Below are 23,131 nucleotides of genomic sequence, written 5' to 3'. Positions count from 1 at the left end.
AACATAACAAAACAGGGGTCACCGGAGTGACAATCAGAACAAGGGTCAATGGATCCATGACAAACAGAAGATCACAAAGTGGCCAAACAGGAGCCAATGGTTATTTAAATCCCCTAAGGCATGAGACCTCCGTGGTGGTACTTATAAAATAATTACTCAAAACATATTTCAATAAACAATAATATCCATGGGTTTTTCTTATTATATAAAATAAGGTTCATGAAATAAATAACATAATTAAAATACAATTACGTAAAATAAATTATAGTAACTCAAAACATATATAAAATATATTATGGTGATTCAAGGTATAATATAACTCACCTTAAAATTAATACTTCACTCTTTCTTTCTACTATCAAAGAACTTCTTGACTTCCACTATTTTCTTCACCTTTCTCCGTTTGTTTTCCTTCATATCAACACCACACCTCTATATATATAGGCGCCTAACTTATGCATGAGAGACATCTGGCTTGCCAGATGTCTTCTCCAAATTTGAGGTGGCAATTCTACTTCCCATAATTACACTTTGATCCCTAAACTTCTTGATAATTATATTACTTTACACAATTACACATAATAATATAAAATAAATCGTATATTAAATAATATTAGTATAAATTTTAAAGAATAATTAAAAATCAGGATTGTTACAGTGGAAAGAGAGACCGAAAAAAAATTGAAGTGTCCTCGCACAAACAATGTTGGCAAGTACACTTCTAATGTTTTTGAAGCATATTGTGCTAGCAGAGGTATCCAACACAAGATAATAATTCCCAGTACCCCACAACACAATGGTGTGGCAGAAAGGATGAACCGTACTATTGTTGAAAGAGTCAGATGCATGCTCAGAATGGTAAAGTTGCCAAAGTCATTATGGGCTGAATCCGCCTCGTACAGCCTGTTATCTCATCAACAGGTCGCATTCAGTCCCGTTGAATTTTGAGATACCTGAGGAAGTTTGCTCAAGAAGAAAGATATCATATTCTTACTTAAGAGTCTTCGGGTGTAAGGCGTTCACACACATCTCCAAGGAAAATAGTTAGAAGCTTGATGACAAGGCCACTCCACGTATATTTGTGGGCTATTCAGATACAGCCTTTGGGTACAAGTTGTGGGACCAAGTGAACAAGAACATGTTTAGGAGCAGAGATGCTGTGTTTCAAGAAGACCAGACAATAGTAGATTTTGAAAAGTCTGCAAAGTTTAGAGATGTCATCACTCCAAACTTGTTCCCATCTCCGGAGTCATCATAAAATGCTAGATGTGATGATGTGCAACAAGAAGTGCCAGAGCTGCAGGATCCTATGCCAGAAATTGAGGATTAGGAGGAAAGAGATGAAGACCCGGATGAAGAGGGTGTTGAGCAAGGGGAGTAATCCCCTCAACCAGAGGCAACTGGACCTCAGTTGCGGAGATCTGGAAGAGCTGTTGTGCCATCAACCAAATATCCCGCTTCTCAGTATATTCTGATTACTGATAAGGGGGAGCATAAGAGTTTTTCGGAAGCAAAGAGTCATACAGAGAAAGATTGCTGGATGTAGGCCATGAAGGAGAAGATGAGTTCTTTGCAGGAGAACCACACTTATGAGCTTGTTTCACTTCCAAATGGCAGGAAGGCATTGAAAAACAAATGGGTGTACAAATTGAAAAAAGATGGCAACGGTAAAATATTGCAGCATAAAACTCGCTTGGTGGTCAAAGGTTTTGGGCAAAAGAAGAAAATTAATTTTGATGAGATCTTCTCTCCAGTTGTGAAGATGACTTCCATTTGAGTAGCTCTTAGCTCGCTTGAATTTGGAGGTAGAACAAATGGATGTCAAGACTGTCTTTTTCCATGATAACTTGGAGGAAGAGATCTATATGGAGCAATCAGAAGGATTTGAAGTTAAAGGAAAAGAAAATCTAGTCTGCAAACTGAAGAAGAGTCTCTATGGCTTGAAGCATGTGCCGAGATAATGGTACAAGAAGTTTGATTCATTCATGGTGGATCACAAGTACACAAGAACAGTAGCAGGTCAGTGTCTATATTTCTGAAAGTTTTCGGATGGAAACTTCATCATCCTACTATTGTATGTCGATGATATGCTGATCATTGGACAAGATATTGCTATGATCAACAAGTTGAAAAAGGACTTGTCGTATTATTTTGACATAAAGAATTTAGGCCCAGCACAGTAGATTTTGGGCATGAAGATTGTTCGTGATAGGAAAGCCAAGAAGATATGGCTATCACAGGAAAAATATGTTGAACATGTGATTGAAATGTTCAACATGAAAGATGCCGAGCCAGTCAATATTCCGCTTGCTAACCATTTCAAGCTGAACAAGAGTTTTTGTCCCTCATTTACAAATAAAAGAGAAAAGATGGAGGCAATTCCTTACTTATCTGCAGTAGGGAGTTTGATGTATGCAATAGTGTGTACTCGGCCAGATATAGCTCACGCAGTTGGCGTTGTGAGCAGATTCCTCACCAATCCGGGAAAGAAGCATTGAAAGACAGTCAAATGGATTCTTCGATACTTGAAGGGAACATCAAAGATGTGTCTATGTTTTGGGGGAGCTAAACCAATTTTGGAGGGTTTTACAGATGCTGATATGGTAGGTGATCTTGATGGTAGAAAGTCTACATCGGGATTTTTATTCACCTTTGCAGGGGAAGCCTTTTCATGGCAGTCCAAACTACAAAAGTGTATTGCTTTATTTACAATAGAGGCAGAGTACATTGCTGTCGTAAATGCTGGAAAGAAAATGTTGTGGTTAAAGTGGTTTCTTCAAGAATTGGGTCTATAACAGGAAGAGTACAAGGTACATTGTGATCGTCATAGTACAATTGATTTGAGCGAGAATTCTATGTACCACTCACGCACAAAGCACATTGATGTCCGGTATCATTGGATACGAGAAGTGATAGAAAAGAAGCTGATGAAGCCGGTGAAGATTCACACGGACAAGAATCCTTCTAACATAATGACCAAGGTTGTCACCAGAGACAAACTGGAAGTTTGCAAGAATCTGACCGGGATGGACTTCAAGTAAGAAGTCAGTTATCCATATGGGCGTGGAATGGGAGAATTGTTGGCTCCAACCCATATGGAGGAGTAGTTGGAGGTTGGCTCCATTCAAGAAGTAGGAAGGGAGATGGCAGGTGGCAGCTCTCTCAATTACTCATCTTCCCTAACTTTGTTCCCTCTCATTTGTGTATAAATTGAGATGATAAGGAAGGGATGAAACACAACACATATAGAGCAAAAGAGAATCAGAGAGTGTGTGTGTAAATCTATAAAAGTGAGTATGAGTTCTGTAATCTCCCTTCGGGAAATTCTATAGTGAAATCTCTCTATGGACGTAGGCAATTGCTGAATCATGTATATCTTGTGTCTTTTCTGTTTGTGTTTGATTTCTGGGTGTTCTTAATCCTAACAACTGAATCAGTTGATTTACAAATGTAATGAATTGAAGCAAATCAATCAAGAATATTAAATGTACCAAACCATTAAGCATTAAACTAATTTGGTTCAATATGGTTTAATCAATTTGGGGCAAAAGAAGTCAACTTTTTACAAAATCACTAGCAAAGAAAATAGTTCTTAGAAATGACAGTCGAGAGTTCGATGTCCATTGGGTGGAGTAGGGGTAGCAATAGTGGGGAAGAATGAAAGAATGATGGTACATGGTTGGAGAAGGGTTGAGAATGGAAGAAAATGATATGGCAATGGACCTTAGTAGCGAGTTGTTAATGACTAGAGTTGTAGAGGGAATGAGAGGAGGGAAAATGAAAGATGAAGGAACATATTGGCAAATTCAAGGGAAAGGAAATGATAATTTTGTCCTATACGAAATCATTTTACCTATTTATAACTAATTTTAAAACTTCATTTCACCTATTTACATTTATTTTCCAAACTTCCATTTCTTTTACAATTTTGAGAAACTTCTTGGATAGTTGCAATTTGCTTTTGTTTCCTCCACTGAACCACAATTTTCCCAAAAGTAAATTGGAAATTGAAATTTTTTTGTGAGAGGACACTCTCAAGTGAGTTAAGTATCATCTCTTTCTCTCTCTCTCTCTCTCTATGAAAAAATACAACAATGACAATTATGTGAAATTATGACTACTATGACTAACAAGTGGTGTGCTAGTTGACTTAACATTTTTCATGTTAAACCTCTCAAGCACTCGTTCACGAGAGTTGCACCACTGATCGGTACACTTAGAGGAGCTCCGGTGTCAATCACTTCCATTTCTCTCATTAGACCATTTGTAGCACTTCAAGCAAACATGAACAATTTTATTCTCTAAACAAGCAAATCTTGAGCACATCTTTCTCATATCTTTCATGGCTTTCCTTGAGTCTTCAATAAGGAGCGCCCTAAAGAAGCTATCTTAAGGAAGCTTAAACAACTCATCGCTTAACTTCCTAGAAAAGAAGTCAAAACAACGCAGTAAATCCATTAGTGCGATTTGGCTACTTGAATCGCCCAGCAACCAAATCGCTCCCTTGTTGTAACCACGATGATATGACCAATTATATATGACATTTATTATTTTATTCAAAAAAATTCTATTAGAACCTACTTTAGATTTAAAAAATGAATTAATTAAGAACACGTTATAGCGATTCTAGTTTTGACCCGACCTTTGTTGTTTATCGAACTCATGTCTTGTGGTTTAATATTGTTATATATGTCTTTTCCTTTATTTTTCTCTTTGAATTTGAGTTTTGGAATGCCTTGGGCGTGCTTGGAACAAGTTGGTTACTTGTTGGTCTAGAATGTTGTCGCTCAGAATTTTGGTCTTTCGCTCGAGTGGGCCTTCTTGCACGTGAGTAGGGTTTGCAAATACTCAGTACTTTGCACGTCTGCAAAATACTGGAGGAGTGTTTTACACGCTCGAGCGGCGCTTCCTACACTCGAGCGGTTTGTCTGTTATCTACAAAAATACTGAAGGTGTTTATTCTACGCTCGAGCGGGACTTTTTGCATTCGAGTGGAACAAAACTTTGTGTCTAATGCTCAAGCGTCAACTTCTTCGTTCGAGCGGACTGTGCGTATATCAGATCGCGAAAGTGACGTTTTATATCACCTTTTCATTTCTCTCTCTCCAAAACTTTCCAAAAACCTAGATTTGGACCTTCTTACTCTAGAATACTCTCTCTCTCTCTCTCTCTCTCTCTCTCTACATTTTGACCTTGATCTAGTGATTTCCTTACCCTAGTGCCTTTGTTAAAAGGTTAGAGCATTTTAAGATCTTCATTTTCATCCGATTGGAAATTGGTTTCGGTGTTATTAGAGTTTCAATCTTGTCTTGCGTGGTCTTCTCTTCTTGAGGTAGGGACATTCTACACTTTGTTATAATTTTTAACCTAGTTATTTGTTGTTATGAATATATGGTGAGATTTGGCGTGTTTGGAGAAAACCTAGGGTTTGGGTTTGAATTTATGAAAAGGGGGTTTTCATGTGATGTTATATAATTGATCATGGGGTTTGGTTTTGAAGTTATCTTGTGTTAAAATAGTTGATTTTAACTTTTGGATCAATAATTGGAAGAATGGGAAGTTTTGCCCTAGTTTGTGTTAAATAATTATTTCGTATAAATAATGGAATTGGTATGAAAAATGTGAAATTGAGAGAATGTATGTATGAACGGTGTAGTTGGATTTGTGAAATCACTCACCTGTGGAAATTTGATGAATTATCTACTTTAAAGATTGTACACCTGTTTAGAAATATTTGTCTTGGGCTATCGGTAGATGATAGCTATGAATGTTGTAGAAATTGTATGAGGATTAGGTGAATTGAAACTAATGGTTTAAATTGAGTCATTGAATATGACAGTATGATAAAGCATTGAATATGCATAATTGATAGTCATTGAAAATGACGATGCTTTTAGATACATTGTATATGTATGACGTTTTGAGAGGAGAAAGGGGATGTACTCCATATTTTGGGAGGAGATAGGGGATGGACTCCATTGAAAATTAAGTTGGCCGGAGTGTCCAAGATGAAAGTCTCAAAATCTTATGTATACATGGGTACTGATCCTGCAGACGAAATTTTCATAAAATGATAAGGTTGAAGTGCTTGTATAATAGTTATGTTAAGTAAGAACCACTGAGCTGTAGTCTCGGTTGGATTATTGGAAGAATTATACACTTGGCATATGACTTGAAATGAAATGAATTCACTTGAAATGAATAATGGAAATGGGTTGAGATGTGATTATCTGTATTGGACGGTCATGAGAAGAATGTAAGTTGGTCATAAATATTGAATGTTTGTCTGACACTTATACCTTAGTTAAACTTCATATACTATGTTAGATTATTTCTACTGGGCGTTGGCTCACTCTACTTGGGAAACCACTTTTAGGTACTGGTGACATGCTTTCTTGAAAGACGTAGCTTGGAAGGATCTAGAGATCGGAGGGTCTATTTTGTTATGTAAATGTTTTAAATGTTTATTCAAGTCAAGGACTTTACATGTACAGAGTTTATGACTCTCTTTTTGTTGTAACCAAGAAGTACCTTGGGAAGATGTAAGCCCGTAGCATGCTATAGATTCATGATGAATATTTATGAATGTATAGCGCATGTAATATATTTTGTATTGCGAACTCTAATGAATAAAAGGATATCAATTCGATTATGTTCACTGCTCATATAAGGGCATTATTGTCCTCAAAATTTAATAAATGTATCATGTGCTTTATATATAATTTGATTTTTCGTAAATCGTAACAAAAGAGATTAATTGTAATAAGGCAATATTTTAAGGTAGTTAATTGTTGAGTTTTAAAGTTTAAGAGAATAAAATACAAATGGATCATAATTTTAAAAAAATACTATAATTTATTATAGTACTAAAAAATATATGAAGGCCAAGTTTTTGAGAAGTTTGAATAATAGTTAAAAAGTAAAAAATTCACTAAAAATGTTAAAAAGTCAAAAAATTATATAAAATGTCAAAGATTCACTTTCTTCTTTTCTTTTTGTACTTTTTTTTTTTTTTTTTTGTAAAAATTACTATAATTTATTATAGTACTAAAAAATATATGAAGTCCAAGTTTTTGAGAAGTTTGAATAATAGTTAAAAAGTAAAAAATTCACTAAAAATGTTAAAAAGTCAAAAAATTATATAAAATGTCAAAGATTCACTTTCTTCTTTTCTTTTTGTACGTTTTTTTTTTTTTTTTGTAAAAATTACTATAATTTATTATAGTACTAAAAAATATATTAAGACCAAGTTTTTGAGAAGTTTGGATAATAGTAAAAAAATTCACTAAACAGGTCAAAAAAAAATCTAAAAATTATATATAAATGTCAAATATTCACTTTCCTCTTTTCTTTTTGTATGTTTTTTTTTGTAAAAATTCAAAAAATGTCTTAAACATATTAATTTTTTTTCCACATATTTAGCCAAAAGACAAAAAAATTATTACAATAGTCTATTCCCAAAATAACCCTAAGAATAATCATTAGGCATACTCACAAAAAAAAAAAAAAAAAAACCAAGATATTAATTTGGAGGAATTACACCTTGGAAAAATCTTTACAAAAAATTAAAAAAATGTAATTTTAATTATTAGTATTTAAAATAGTTATCACTTTTTTATAACAATAATGTTTTCCTTTGAATGAGATTTTTACAGGTAAGATTCTCGTTTGGGGGTTTTGAGAGAAAAAAATTATGTAAATAAATCATTAGGGCAACATTTGGTTTAGTTTTAACATTAGCATTTATATCAAAAAAATCAAAAAAAATGATTGGTTAACCAATTTTTAAAATTCTTTTCAAAATTATTTTTCTTCTCTCCTCTCTCTTTTTGGTTATGTATATGGTTATGGATTCGAGAGAAAAAATTATGTGAATAAATCATCTCCTCTCTCATTCTCTTACAAATCAATCAAATTTTCTCTCACATTTATTTATTCAATTACAAAAAAAAATAGAAATTATCTAAAAATTATTTTTAAAACTCATAACCAAATAAATTTTAATTTTCAAATTTTTTTTCCATGGTTTATCTTTTAAAATAAAATTCAAAACTTCAAATTCTTTTTAAAAATTAATTATTTTAATAAATATTTTTCGTGCCCATGTTTAATTCGTCTAATAATAATAGAGAATTTTAAATTTTAAATTTTAAAAAGAAAAAAAATCAAAATATCAAGACCCACTTTAAAACTTATGTTTTAAATTTTCAAAACATTTTTGTAATTTGTGGTTGGATCTACCCGGAGTTGTCCGTGACAATTCCGTCACAATCTACGGGGCAACGCTAACATGCACCGATTGTAAAACAACACCGCAAACAAACAAGCACTGTTCACGGGGCACGCGCTAACATGACAGCTACGGGACAAGTTCGAAACCGTACCGTCCAACTTTTTAATACTTGTCATTGCCGGCAATGTCAATTCTCCACGTGGCAGCTGGTGATGGGTTTAAATGGACAAGTGTCTGTTGTCCCTACGTCGTACCTGTTGGGAATCTCGTCGGTGATGCAATGCGGATGTGACAGTGCCGGACCCACAATGGGAAATAGGTCCCACTGAAGAATCTGTGTCTGTGAGGGTGAGATGAGAGATGTGATTTGTCGTGTTTGTGTGTCACAACAACAACAACAATAGTCCTGTTCATGGGAAGATTATTTGGTGGTGTGGGGCAAACTTATATAGGGCTGGTCTGAAAAGTTGAGTATTTTAATTAAGTTTTTTAATTTTTAACTATTTTAGTTTGATTAAAAAAATAGTGTCTGGGATGTTTGTTGAATTTTTTTGGAAATTTGATTAATGTTTTTTTTTTTACTTTTAATATATTTTAAGTCATATTACTTTTATTTATTTATTTATTTTCTTACACATTTTTTTAAAAAAATAAAAAATCAGCTTTTAACCTTCTATCCGTTTGGCATGGGGCTAAAAAGCTAAAATAGCTATAAAAAGATAAAGTAGATTAAAAAATTAATAAGACAAAATATTATATTCAAACTATAATCAATTTACTTTCTTTAACATAAAAGTTAAAAAAATCAAAAAGTCTAACTCAAACGTGACTTTTTAGCCCAAGTTAAAATAATTAAAAAGTCAAAAAGTTAACTCACTTCTTAAACAAAGCCTTTTTTTTTTTATTTAATAAATTATATTTTGTCCCATTTATATTTGGTCACTTTTTACTTTGGTCCTTAAAGTTTTTTTATTTATTTGTTTTGTTTTGTTTTGTTTTTTTTTTTTCTTTTCACTTTGACTCTTCATATTTCAGGTTTTTTTTCTTTTAATGTAACCTTAAATATAATTTCTGTTCAAAATTAGACAAAAAATGTTATAATAATTATCACATTATAGAAAAATATATTATTATATTGAAACTTAAGTTTATGTCAAAGGTGTAAGTCATATATAATAAAATATTGGGTAAATTACATTGGCACTCCCTGAGATTTATGTTTATTACAGTTTCCTCTCACCTTTTGGAAATTACATCCCCCTCCCTGAGGTTTAAAGTTTTATTACAGATTGCTCCCTCCAGCAATTTAATTTTTTAAATACCAATTTTTCCCTCACTGGGTAAATTATATTGACACCCCTCACATTTTAAAAATAACAATCCCCTCCCAAAGGATTAACGTAGCATTACCAATTAACCCCTCGGTTAGTATTAGTTGGAAAAAAAATTCATTGAAAAAAAAATTAATTGAAAAAAAATTTATTTGAAAAAAAAATTAATTGAAAAAAAATTTTGTTAGTCAAAATTTTAAATTTCTATTTAAAAACCAACGTAAGATAAGAATTACACTGACACCCCTTAAGGTTTATGTTTATTACACTCGAAAGATAAAAATTATATAAAAAATGCTAATTATTTTTTATTTTTTATTTCTTAACGAAATTAATTTTGAATTTTAAAAAAAAAATTCTAAAAATCAAATCACACATAGCCTAAGAATTTTTTAATAAGTCATTTCTTACGTTGGTAACTTATTTAATTATTTGTTAATTTTACGACATTTTTACTATCTGAAGCATGTTTGGTAACAATTTCGTTTTCAGTTTTCAATTTATATTTACAAAAATTTTAAAAACTGTCATAAAAACTTGTTTGATAATTTTTTTTTTGTTTATAAATGGTTGTCTCAGTTTGTAAATTTGAGGAAAAAACATAAATTCAAAAAATGAGTTAACATTGGTTTTTAAACAAAAATTTAAAATTTTGACTAGAAAAATTTTTTTTCAATGAATTTTTTTTTCAACTAATACTAACAGAGGGGGCAATTGGTAATGCTACTTTAAATCTTGGATAGGGGATTTTAATTTCTAAAATGTGAAGGGTATCAATGTAATTTACCCAGTGAGGGCAAAATTGGTATTTAAAAAAATTAAATTGCTGGAGGAAGCAATCTGTAATGAAACTTTAAACTTCAGGAAGGGGATGTAATTTTCAAAAAGTGAGGGGGAAACTGTAATAAATATAAACCTTAAGGGTTGTCAATGTAATTTACCCTAAAATATTATTATGGCACAATATGTCATTTTTTGTCTAATTTTTATCAAAATATGTCAGCTTTAGGAGTAGAGTGAGAAAATTTTGAAAAATAAAGGGCCAAAGTGGGAAAAAAAATAAATTTTAAGGGCTAAAGTGAGAGTGACCAAATATAAAGAGGGCAAATTGTGATTTACCTTTTTTTTAAAAAAAAATTGGGGGCAAAAGCTTTGTGTGTGTGTTTATTGATTTTATTTCTTTTTAAAAAATTGATGTAATTTTTTTTTTGTTTCTACGTTTTTTAAATATAAAAGGATCTAAAAATTATTTTTTTAAAAATTCAAGAAAAAAAGAGATTAATTAAAGACAACTTTTGTTTTAAAAAAAAATTATTTTAAATTTTAAGGATTTCTAATCTAGTAAAATCTACAAAGAAAAGGTTTTTTTGATTTCTTTTTAATTAAAGTTCATCAATGATAATAAAAAGGTTGCTAAAAAAATAACCGTCAAACCCTACTTAACATCTTGTTTATTTTGGCAAAAAATATTTATTGAAAAATATTATTGCATTTTTTAGAATTTCATACAATGGAATACGAAAATCAATGAAAAACGTTTTTTAATGGTCAACAAACAAGTTTATTTGAGCAAAAATGTTTTTCAAATTAAAATATCACAAATGTCACCACATTAATATTGCCACCACAATTGTACGCTACCGCCGCTACCGCCGCCACCGCCACCACTACCATCACCATCCCACTACTAGCACCAACCCCATGGTCACCTCTATCTCCACCTGTATGTCTGCTGCCGCCGCCCTACCATCACTAATACATTCATTAATATATACATCAAGGACTCATCTAACATTGGAAAACATTTTTGTTTGTGGAAGTTTACTATAACTAAAAATAGAGATTGAAATTATATTTTTTTCTTAAGTTTTTAAAAACAAACCTTCTTTTTTTAAAAACGTTGTAACAAAACCTGAAACAAAAATTATACTAAACACTTTGACAAAAACTTTCAAAATTAAAAACCCATCAGTAACCACAATAACCTACATTAGGGAAAGAGTGTGGAAGAATAAAAATGAGAGTTTCAACAAACACTTCATAAACTTCTCACTACACCCGTCATATGCATTGGGACTGTCTGGTGCATCTTATGTGAGTTGTGTATAAATTTTTTTTTTTTTTCTTCCTAAAAGTTTGTATCAGACTGTTTGGTGTAACTTTTATTTACAATATATTAAGCAAAAATAACTTAAATAATTTGAAAATTTGATTATTTTAAAAGTAAAGAGAAATTACTTTTAACTTTTATTTTTTAATTATTAATTTTTAACTTACAATAAATTATACCAAACAAGCTCAGTAATGCTCGTCCCTTAAAAGAAGAAAATCATGAACAAATAGATGTACAAGAATATTTAGGAAGTACATTTAGAAATTCTCAATAAAATGTATCCCATGTAATTGATTTTGAGGATATTTTGTCATGTTATGTTTTGGACAAAGTCAAAGTTGGAGTGCTTCTAATTGTAACTCTGATTTTTCTCTTCAGCCCCACTTTCTCTTTCAAGATTCAAAAGTTACTTTCCAAATTTAAGAGTATACTCAAAATTAACAATAAATCACCCATTAATGTTGGAAACTTGTATATCTTTTCATGTGTTTGGTATTATTTTTGTTTTTGAAATAAAATAAATGAAAACAGACGTGAAATATTTAACTTTCGCACAATGACCCTCTACTATAAAAGTTCTCAAAAACATAATAATTTTACATCACTGTTGTATGACCTAATAGTACCTTATCTCCTTATCTTTTAAAAATAGTCATGTATTCTCTATGTGATTTTGGATTAAAATGCAACGTTAACTCTATTAATATTAACAATAAAAATATTATTATGCCCTTTATTTTCCCAAATATTTTTTTTAACAAACTTAATTTTAAATTTTAATTAAATATTATGATATACATGTATATATACATATAACAAATTAAACCATAATTACAGTAATATATGTATATATTTAATTCAAAATGTTATTAAATAATAAATTGAGTTAAGAATTAAATAATAAATTAAGGTATTTTTATGATTTAATTTTATGGTACATGTTTAATTTGAAATGTTATTAAATAATAAATTGAGTTAAAAATTAAAAATTAGATTAAGGTACTTTTATGATTTTATTTGTTATATATATATATATATGTGTGTGTGTGTGTGTGTGTGTGTTTAATTTAAAATTTTATTAAATAAGGTAATTTGACGGTAATAAATTAGGGTGTTTAGTTTAATTTATGATTTAATTTGTTATATATATATATATATATATATGTTTGTGTTTATTTTAAAATTTTATTAAATAAAAAATTGGGTTAAAAATTAAAAATTAGATTAAAGTAGTTTGATGATTTATTTTTATAATAATAAATTAAGGTATTTAGGTTAATTTATGATTTAATTTGTTATATATATAATATGTATGTTTATTTTAAAATGTTATTAATAAATGAGAAATTGGGAAAAGCACCAATAAATTCCATTTTCATATCTTAATAACCAATTAGTCTTCCAAATAATCTAATGAACCCAGTAGTTCCATTTCTATGGAAATGACAGTATAATTCTATAGGTTGCACTTGTTGATGCTAGTTAATACCTATAAATGATTGAAATCTCCACTGTTGGAAATTACAAATTTGTCCAAACCTTATTAAGGGGTTTTTGTACATTTTATAAAAATGTTTGAAAAATCTCACATTTCAAACCATTCCAAATAAAAAAATTCTCATATTCGAATCCACTTCAAATATGTATACCAACACCACACCCCAAAAAGATTTCTATATCATAAGATTTTATACTCAATGAAAATTAATGTGGACGTACACAATGTTACATATTTTTTTGTTTTTTGATAGCATGTTGAATGTGAAATAGTGTGGACTTGTATAGTGCGATATTGATTTTTTTTTTTTTGGGTATGCAAGCCATTTGTGTCATTAGATTCACTCAATTGAATTCCACTAATAAATAACTCAAATCCCCACAATTTGAACTATAAATTTGCCCAAGTCTTACAAAGGGGTTTTTGCACTCTTTTTGAAATATTTGAAGAATTTGACATTTCAAATCATTTTAAATAAAAAAGATTCTCATATCATAATCCACTGCAAATTTGAATACCTACACTCCACCCCAAAAAGATTTTCATATCAGAAGATTTTATACTCAATGGAAATCAATGTGGGTTACATTTTTTTTAAATAGCATGTTTAGTGTGAAATAATGTGGACTTGTACAATGTGACATTTTTTATTTGTTTATTATTATTATTATTATTATTTTTTTTTGGTGTGCAAGGCCTTTGTGCCACTAGATTCACTCAATTGAATTCCATAAAATGATAAGTTGTGTACCTTACTTTTCCAATACAAAAGACAAAAATAAGGAAACGTAATAGAAATAAGGGTATAAATTTTTAAAAATTATATTAAATCCACATTTCCAAAATTAATAAGACTAATTGGTCTATAAAATTTTTTTAGAACTAAATGGATCACCATTCCACAAGATGAAATTTATGGATAAATTTTTCTAAGAAATTGGGTTAAAATTTAAAATTTAAAATTAGATTAAGTTAATTTTATGATAATAAATTATAGTGTTTACATAATTATGTATATACACTGTGTGGTGAGAAGGGGTGAGTTTGGGTCAGGACTTTAAGGTAGGTAAAAAATAAAAAAGGAAAAACAAGGCTAATTTTATTTTATTACATTAAAATTTAATTTTGACTAATTTATTTTCCTTCCTCACTATCAAAATAAGCATGTAAGATATACTTTTCATTAGTTTAGATAGAAAATGTAACTATTAACATTTTAGTCTAAAATCACATAAGAGGTATGTGACTATTATTAAAGGGTCTTGTTAACATCTCCCTAAGGGCACATGTTAAGAAAATAATAAATGAATTTCAACTTCCTACACTTACATGGAAAATGTAAGGGTATAATAAAAAAATAATTATGATATCTTTGAGGAGTTATTTTTTTATGGATATAGACATAACTACCCTTTGTTTATTAGAATTTGTATTTAAAATTTATTTTTAAAAATTCATAAATTTCCTTGACAAAACTAAATATATATATTTCAATTTTTAAATATTATTTTATGTTCCAAAAAAAATCATATGAAAATAAGTGTTTGATTTTTAAAATTTTATTTTTCATCGAACTAAATTATAATTTTTTTAGAAAAGCATATTAAAAAATTCAATCAAAAATAAAGGAGGAGAATAGTGCAAAGCAAAAAGGGTATTTTAGTCTCATTATAAATATAAAAAATCTTTAATAAAGCTAATTTTTAATGTTATGTTGTTTTCTATACAAATAAGAGTAAATGTAATTATTTAATGCTTTCTTAATACACGCCTAGAGCACATATTAACAGAAGTCATTATGAGAAGGGATATGGGGTCAATGTTGTGCTCTTCATGGGTCCTATTTTGAGTCTTATTTTGATTATTTGAATCGTTCATTTTAAAATATATATATATATATATATATATATATCAATTAGCATATACATGTAAAAAATTAAGTTGATCAGATATCAATAACACCTTTATTAAATCATATTTGTTTTCAGTTTTACACTTACAATCATATTTACGATTCATTTTTTTATGTACAAATATGATTTAATGAAAGCGTTATTGATGTCCAATTAATTTAATTTTTTACAAATATATTCTACTCGATATTTTTTTAAAAATTAATAATTCAAATTATCAAAACAGAACCTAAAACGGGCCCTATAAAGCACACAACAATTAGTATTGTGCCCAACACAACAATCACCCCAATCAGAGAGATAAAGTATTATTAAGACATATCACAAGAAAATAAAATAAATTTTACCCAAAAATTTAAAAGTAACTCAAATACAAATATTTGGGCTTCGCCATCTGCGAGTGGCCAACAAATAACAAACACAATTCAAGTCGATTTCAAGAGGCACTCACAATTTGACCAATGCCATGACATGGAAGTAAATCTATATACAATAAATTTAAAAAATATCTCAAATTTGTATTTCATTGTGTGTGTGTGTGTGTTTATAACATGATTGATATGACATGGTTGTCGGTACATTTGTGGGATGAAAACTTGTTCCACTTGGCATGGTAAGCGTAACTTCAAATCATAGAGCTGGTTCCAAACAAGAAAAGCAAAGCTGGAGGAGAGCATTAAATGGGGACACAGAGTCCTTTGCGTGCATGAACAATAGTAACAATTACACATGCACATGCATAATAATACAGGTACTAGTACAGCTCTCTCAACATTGATTGTTTTCACGTGTCTCTCTCTCTCTCTCTCTCTCTCTCTCTCTCTCTGTATGTGTGTGGGATGCATAGGCGGAGGCGCCTGCTTATATGCCGGCGTCTCCGGTGGCAGCGAACGGTGCTCCATCACTCACCACCCTGCAGCCTGCTGCTTGGTCAAATTAACTATAACTTCTTCATGAGGGTTATATATCCACTTTATCATTTTAAGCAATTGCTGACCAATGTTTTATTAATATTGTTTAATGTTGAAAAATATGTAAAATTGTCTTAAAATTACATGAAAATATTAAATAATGTATTGATTTTAGTAAAAAGTCTATTAAGTTTCGTAAAAAAAGTATTTTATATATATATATATATATATACATATATTGTGTCTTTTACTTGTATGTTATGCTCAGTTTGTTTTCAAAGATAGAATGAAGGGGGTTAATAGTAAAAGTATTAATAGTGAAGGGATTAAGTAAAATTGTATTTATTTTGATGATAGTTGTTAGTGTAGGAATTGTTAAATTATTTTTATATAAAATAAATATAAAACTATAAAACAGTAAAACAAATAAAAAAATACAAAAACATTAAACATTAATGTTTAAAAAAAAATGCCTAATATGTAAAAAATTTAAAATAAATAAAAAATTTTCAGAAAAAAATAAAACAAATAAAATAATGATTTTTACTTAACAAAAAATACAAAAAAATTAAATGTTAATGTTCAAAAAAAATGCCCAACATGTAAAAAATAAAATAAAAATAAAAAATTTCTAGTCCGGTGAACTCTTTTTCTAATACTTTGGAGGCTCATTTGAATCCCCTTGGAGAGGTCCATCCGAATCCAGAGCTCACTATCAATCCCCTCCCCATCTCTCAAAACAAACGCAATATTAGTGAGTTATACCTTACTACCAACCCCAATCCCCCTCTAACTCTCCAAACAAATAGGGCCTTAGGGATACTTATTACAAACAAAAAGTTCATATATAATTTTTATACATAATAATGTGGTTTATTATAAATCTTTCACTTTAAAACAAAACACCATTAGAGATTGATATGTTTATAAATAAGGACTTTTCTTAAGTGTGCCTTGCATATGGTATGCAAGGCATTTACGACCTTGCATTTACACCTTCTATGTATTGGGTTATACGACATTTTTTGTATTTACACATTGCATATGGTGTGCAACCTTAAGGGGGTTGCACACTTAAACATTACCCTTATAATAATGGTAATGTCATATCATTCTAATCATGTTTGTTATATGAATTTTATCTAAAAATAAAAAATTTCCATTATTTTGCATTCGTTTGGAAAGGAAGGTTTAGGCTGAAATAGCAATATAAGACAAATAGGCTATTTTAGTCTAATAAGACAAAATATCACATCCAACTTATAATTATTATATTCATTCTCTCACAAAAAGTCAAAATAACCAAAAAATCCTTCCCAAATAAAACTTTTTAGTCCCAAATTAAAATAATCAAAAAACCAAAAAACAACCCACTTCCCAAATATCAGCAAGTATATGATAATATGTTATTTATTTTTGTTAATTAATTAAAAATTTTGAATAAGAGAGCTAATAATAATTGTTCATATAAACAGTGACATAAAAATCACGACTTTTGACATACTGATTAGGATTGTTGCATATCACAAAAAAAACAAAACAAGCAATAAAAAATGCAGATGGATAATTTGGCGAGAAATAATGAGAAATTCTTTTATCATGTTTAATTTATAAATTGATTGAGAAAAAAAGAAACTAGCTTACTGAGCTTATTATTTCTCATGATGAGATTTGGTGAAAACAAAATTAATTAATTGTAAAATATTTATAATACCAAATATGCCTTGAAATCAAAAGGAAGAAAAATGGTTTCTCCTCAATTAAAATTTGAGACAAAAAGAAAGCAAGTGCATATTGTATCATTTCCTTAGTGAAAATATAATAATATCTTTTATTTTCTTAGTTAGATGAGAAATTACAATTATTTTTTTTATTTTTTTTTTATTTTTTCACATTACAATCCAAACAGAGTGTAACTTGTGACCTAATGGTAACCACAAAATTGGTATTGAGAGCGTGGGTACCACCGGGGGTGGCGGTCTAGTGGAGAAGGCACATTTCTCCACAGGTGTGACCCAAGTTTGACTCTTGGGAGAGCAAAATACTAGGTAATTCCAATGGTTCTATACAAAAATCTCGCTCTATACTTCGATCGAAACCTGGGTTCATCTGTGGCGAGTAGTTGAGCTCCATGGGTGCCTCGGTGGTGGATCTCTTCCTTTGAATTGGGTTAAATCAAGCTCGCAACCGGTTATCCCAGGGCCTAGGCCCACGGATGCAGTGATGACATCTCAGAATATCCTTCTTTTCTATTCAAAAAAAAAAAGTGTAGGCTATATTTGCTGTTAAATTCGGTGGGCAAATTTCAATTTGCTTCATATTTTAAACCCAAATTTATTTAATATCTGATCTTTTAATTGTATAGTTAATCCCTAGGTTTCAAGTCAAATGAGTATTGGGGCCAATTTTTTTTTTTTTGGTAATTAATAAATAATCCTGGAGTATAGACATATCGTATTTTATAGTATTATGATTGGTAGAAAAAGTGGGTATGTGTGATATTGTTTTGGATAATTGAAGAACATGAAATGACAGAATAAATTATAATTGGTTAGGAGTACGGATACGTGGTACTTCGAGAATAGTCTATAATTTTTTAATTTTATAACACTGTTTCGAAACTTATGATGAGTTTAAAATGAGATATTGGTAACAGAAAGGTGCTAAGGACTAAAATAAAATTTTAATTAAAAAAATAAGGGTGTGAAATGTAATTTATACTACGGTGCTGCTTGAGGGCCCGTAATTTCGGGGCTCGAATGCCCCGAAATTCCATTTTAGGTAAAAAAAAAAAAAAGGAAAAAAGAAAGAAAAAAAGAAAACAGTTTCCAAAATTGAAAATTAGGGATATTAGGGGCAACTTTTTTAGGGCCACCAATCATTTTCCTTTATACTATTATGTAACTGTTTTCCATTAGTTATTATCCACATGTGTTCAATTATAATTTGACGTGAAATTTAAAATTGAGTGGAACAATTAAAAGATTAAGGGATAAAATGGGATTGAGGTGAATATATTTTTATTAAAAAGGCAAAATTATAAATACATTTTTTGATATTTGTTTAAAATACGGATTGTCTGTTATAGTTTAAAAATTATAAATATTCCCTTTTTAGAATTTTTTATTGAAAAAATAAAATTCATAACTGCTCTCCTCTATAATAATAAAATTATATGAATTATTAATTGAAATAAATTTCTAACATCATTAAAAACTGTTAATTAACTTAATAATTTATTAATAAAATAAACTATTTATTATGAAATTAAAAACTTTAAAAGTCATGATGTAATTTTTAAAATTATATGAGATAATTTTAAATAAACCTTAGAAAATATATTTGTAATTTACCTTATTAAAATATGGGAAGTTTTTTCATCCTAGTTTAACAGGGGCTCTTCAACTCATTCTTTAACTTTTTTTTTTTTAATTTTTAAAAGGGCATTAACTTTTATCTTTTATTTTGGAAAAATAAATGCAATTGGGTCCTTGATAGCATCGGGAAAAGTAGTACACTACAATCACAGCAATCCACCATAATGTCACATTATTGAAATAAACACAAAAAAATAAAAGGATTGACAACATGTAATTAAGGAAAAATTATACTTGTGAGTATAATTTGTATCGTCTCAATTTGATTCAGATAGTTTATATTGTATGAAGTTTATTTTTTTAAATTTCAAAGGATCAATTATAAATATATTTTTTTAAATTTATTTAAAATACGAATTCTCTCATGTGATAGAAAAAATTAAATCTCACTCCTTAAAATTTTTAATTTCATAACAAGTGACACATTTTATTAATAAATTATTAAATTAATTTACAAATTTTAGTAATGCCAAAAATATATTTTAATTAATAATTAAAGTAATTTTATTATTATATAAAAAACAAGTTAATATTTTATTTTTTTAATTAATTTTATTAAATAAAAAATTCTGACATGTACACTACAATTAGTTTTGGAAAGGTGCTAAATTTACACCTTCCTTATTTCTCTTGCTCCCCCACTCTTTTATTATTATTATTATTATTATTATTTTTAAATTCTAGTTTTGTTCAAATATAAATTTTCATTTCTACCCTTATCACTAACCTTCAAACCTAGTGTTCCAAACCCTAACCCTAATTCCACCAGCCATCTCCATCACCTCTGACAATCTTCTTCATCTCTTATGGCCAGCCGTCCTCCGTTCACCTTCTTGTCACCTCCATCGTCGATACCTATTTTAACCCTAAACCTAGAGTTTTCAGACCCATAACCCATCACTAACAGAGCATGCATGACCGTGAGGCCCAAACAAACAAAGACTCAGCAAAAGAGAGCATGAGAGACAGAGAGTTATCAGCAAAAAGCAACCAGAACAATTTCGGCGTGGTGAGGTCAAAATGGGGTCGGGGAGGGTTGCACCACCCGCCATTGTAGTTTGGGTGAGCGTAATTTGGTGGGCAGTGACGAGAATCAATGGGCTGTTGTTAAAGGTCGTTGGCGCACTTGATTTTGAAGCAAGCACCGCAACTCGGGCTGTTGTTAAAGAGCGTGGTGCTTAGCGCCATTGTGTTGGCGCCATTGTCTTGGCTGTGGAGATTACCATATCCACACGCTCTACCTGAAAACAATACCAAAAACAGAGTGATGAATTACCAATAGATCTGTAATTTGGCTCCATTGTAGAGCTGTAAAGCTTGACTGTACAATGTAGTATGTAAATGGGTTTGGGTGGTTATGGAAGCGGCAGTGGTGGGACTACTGATAGTGAGGGCTTCGACGATAGGAAGATTTGCCAAAGAAAAGTTTGGGGTCAGGATAGGTATGATTGGAATTAAGGTGGAGCTTCAAAGAGAAAAATGAGTACACACATTTAGGTGGGTGGGGGTTCAAAGAAATAAGATATGTGTAGATAGTAGCATTCTTAGTTTTGATTCCCAATTGTTTTATTTTTTATTTTTTATTTTTTTTCAGTTTTTCCTTCAAACAATGCAAGGGGAAGAATATAGAAAATTGACAGAGTACAAAGCTAATAAGAAAAGACATGATAGCTGTGGTTTAAAGATATTAATCCTTAATAGTGCTATAAGATATGAAATCCATGCAATTCAATAGTGACTACGGAAAGAAATTTGAAGCTTTCCCAAACCAACCAAACCCATCCCATCCCTTCCCTGGGCTTCTCCACCATGGTGTGAAAGCCCATATGTATTGCTAAACTTGAGAAGGAAAGAATTTAAAAACTTTGTCTATGTTAAGTATGGGCCCAAAAATTGAGCCTGCCCAGACAAAATGTTGCCTCAACCCACTAACTTACTGTAAAGAAAAATAAAAAATTCCTTACTTTTGGCAGCCGTAGCTAGGTTGAAGCTGGAGTGCCCATCTCTAGCGAGAATATTTAAAATAGCTATTCAAAATTTCACTTTATTATTTTAGTTAGTCATTTTTTTAATATACATTCCAAAAAGATTATCTCCTTTAGCTACCTTCTATTAAAATATTCTTATACTTTAACTACTTTCTTTTCTATCTTAAAAAAAAAAATTAGCTTCTTTCAAATTATTATTTTTTTCATTCTTTTAAATATAATTATATTTTTGTGAAAGTTACATTTTTCTACTGTTGTATTTTTCAAACGGTCATATTTTTTCAACGGTCATAAATTTGTAACGGTCATATTTTTATAACGGCCGTATTTTTCTAACGGTCATATTTTTGCAACGGTCATATTTTTCCAATAGTCATATTTTTACAACAGTCATATTTTTTTACTTTTCAATTATAAATAAGACATTCCCCTCTCATTTGTTCTTACCCTCAACTCAAATTTCTACTTCATCCAAACTTCCATATTTTTCTTTATGGCTTCCAATTCTCTTTATGATATGCTTGTAAATGACTCTAGCTTCTCTGAATCTGATGATGATTTGGAGATGCTCAAAGCTGTTACTATGGATGAAGAACTACTAGATAGTGAGATAGGATCAAGCTCATGTTGTGGTTCTGTTCGAGGTCGTAAAGTCATTCATCGTGACCATATTCAAGGTCATGAAAGGCTTTTTCTTGACTATTTTACTAAATCGCTTGTATATCCTCCTGAGCTATTTCAAAGACGGTTTCGGATGAAGCGTTCACTTTTTTTTTGAATTCAAGCTGTAGTAGAAGCGCACGATCCATACTTTCTCCAAAAAAGAAATTGTGTTGGAAAGCTTGGTTTGTCTTCTCTTCAATAGATAACTGTTGTACTTAGGATGCTTGCTTATGGAGTAGCCGCTGATTTTATGGACGAATATGTGAGAATCAGAGAAAGCACTGTGATAAAAAGCTTAAAATATTTTGTTAAAGCAGTTATTGATATTTTTTCTAATGAGTATTTGAGGTCACCAAACAGCAATAACATCGCTAAATTGCTAGCGGTTGGTGAAAGTCATGGATTTCCTGGGATGCTGGGGAGAATTGATTGTATGCATTGGAAATGAAAAAATTGTCCAACTGCGTTGAAAGGTATGTATACTGGACACATTAACTAACAATTATTTTGAAAGTTGTTGCATCATATGATCTTTGGATTTGGCATGCGTTTTTTGGATTACTTGGGTCTCATAATGATATCAACGTGCTACAAAGGTCTTTTGTATTTACCGAACTTGCTCAAGGGCGTGCTTCTATAGTCAATTACACCATCAACGGTAATGAATATACAATGGGATACTATCTCGTCGATGGTATATATCCACAATGGTCAACATTTGTGAAAACAATTCTTTCTCCTCAAAGAAATAAGAAAAAACTTTTTGTTGCAACTCAACAGGCGACAAGAAAGGATGTAGAGCGTGCATTTGGAGTGCTTCAAGCACGATTTGCAATTGTGCGTCGACCGACACGTTTTTGGGATACTAAAATGCTTAAATATATTATGAAAGCATGCATAATTCTACATAATATGATCATTGAGAATGAGCGGGATGACAATGGAGTAAAAGACTTCAATTATGATCAAATCGATGACAGTCCCCATGTAACGGTGTTACGGGAAAGAACTACTGAACTTATGGAATTCATTCAATGTCATCATAACATTATAGACATGCAAACACATTCTTATCTCCAATTGGACCTTATCGAACACTTGTGA

At 30.3% G+C, this 23,131-nt stretch overlaps 1 protein-coding gene across 1 annotated transcript; it reads left to right on the top strand.

Annotated features, from left to right (window-relative positions):
* The first annotated feature begins 20,717 nt into the window (after positions 1-20,717).
* Positions 20,718-23,131, top strand: LOC114285215 (uncharacterized). Its single transcript, XM_028228242.2, has 4 exons — positions 20,718-20,818; positions 21,902-22,082; positions 22,230-22,458; positions 22,542-23,131. Exons 1-4 carry the CDS (start codon positions 20,718-20,720, stop codon positions 23,129-23,131), a joined length of 1,101 nt encoding a protein of 366 aa, XP_028084043.2.

This window comes from Camellia sinensis, chromosome 8 (assembly GCF_055761805.1).
Source record: "Camellia sinensis isolate YWXY chromosome 8, ASM5576180v1, whole genome shotgun sequence".
NCBI lineage: Eukaryota > Viridiplantae > Streptophyta > Magnoliopsida > Ericales > Theaceae > Camellia > Camellia sinensis.
Note: the sequence above shows the minus strand (reverse complement) of the source record. Positions and strands in the feature narration are given on the sequence as shown.

Excerpts from the sequence above, each read along its gene's own strand:
- LOC114285215 (XM_028228242.2), top strand. The coding sequence starts at position 20,718 with ATGGGTTTGGGTGGTTATGGAAGCGGCAGTGGTGGGACTACTGATAGT. Across the intron at positions 22,083-22,229 it reads ACTATTTTACTAAATCGCTT|ATAACTGTTGTACTTAGGAT; the intron begins GTATATCCTCCT and ends TCTCTTCAATAG. Across the intron at positions 22,459-22,541 it reads GATGCTGGGGAGAATTGATT|TTGTTGCATCATATGATCTT; the intron begins GTATGCATTGGA and ends TTATTTTGAAAG.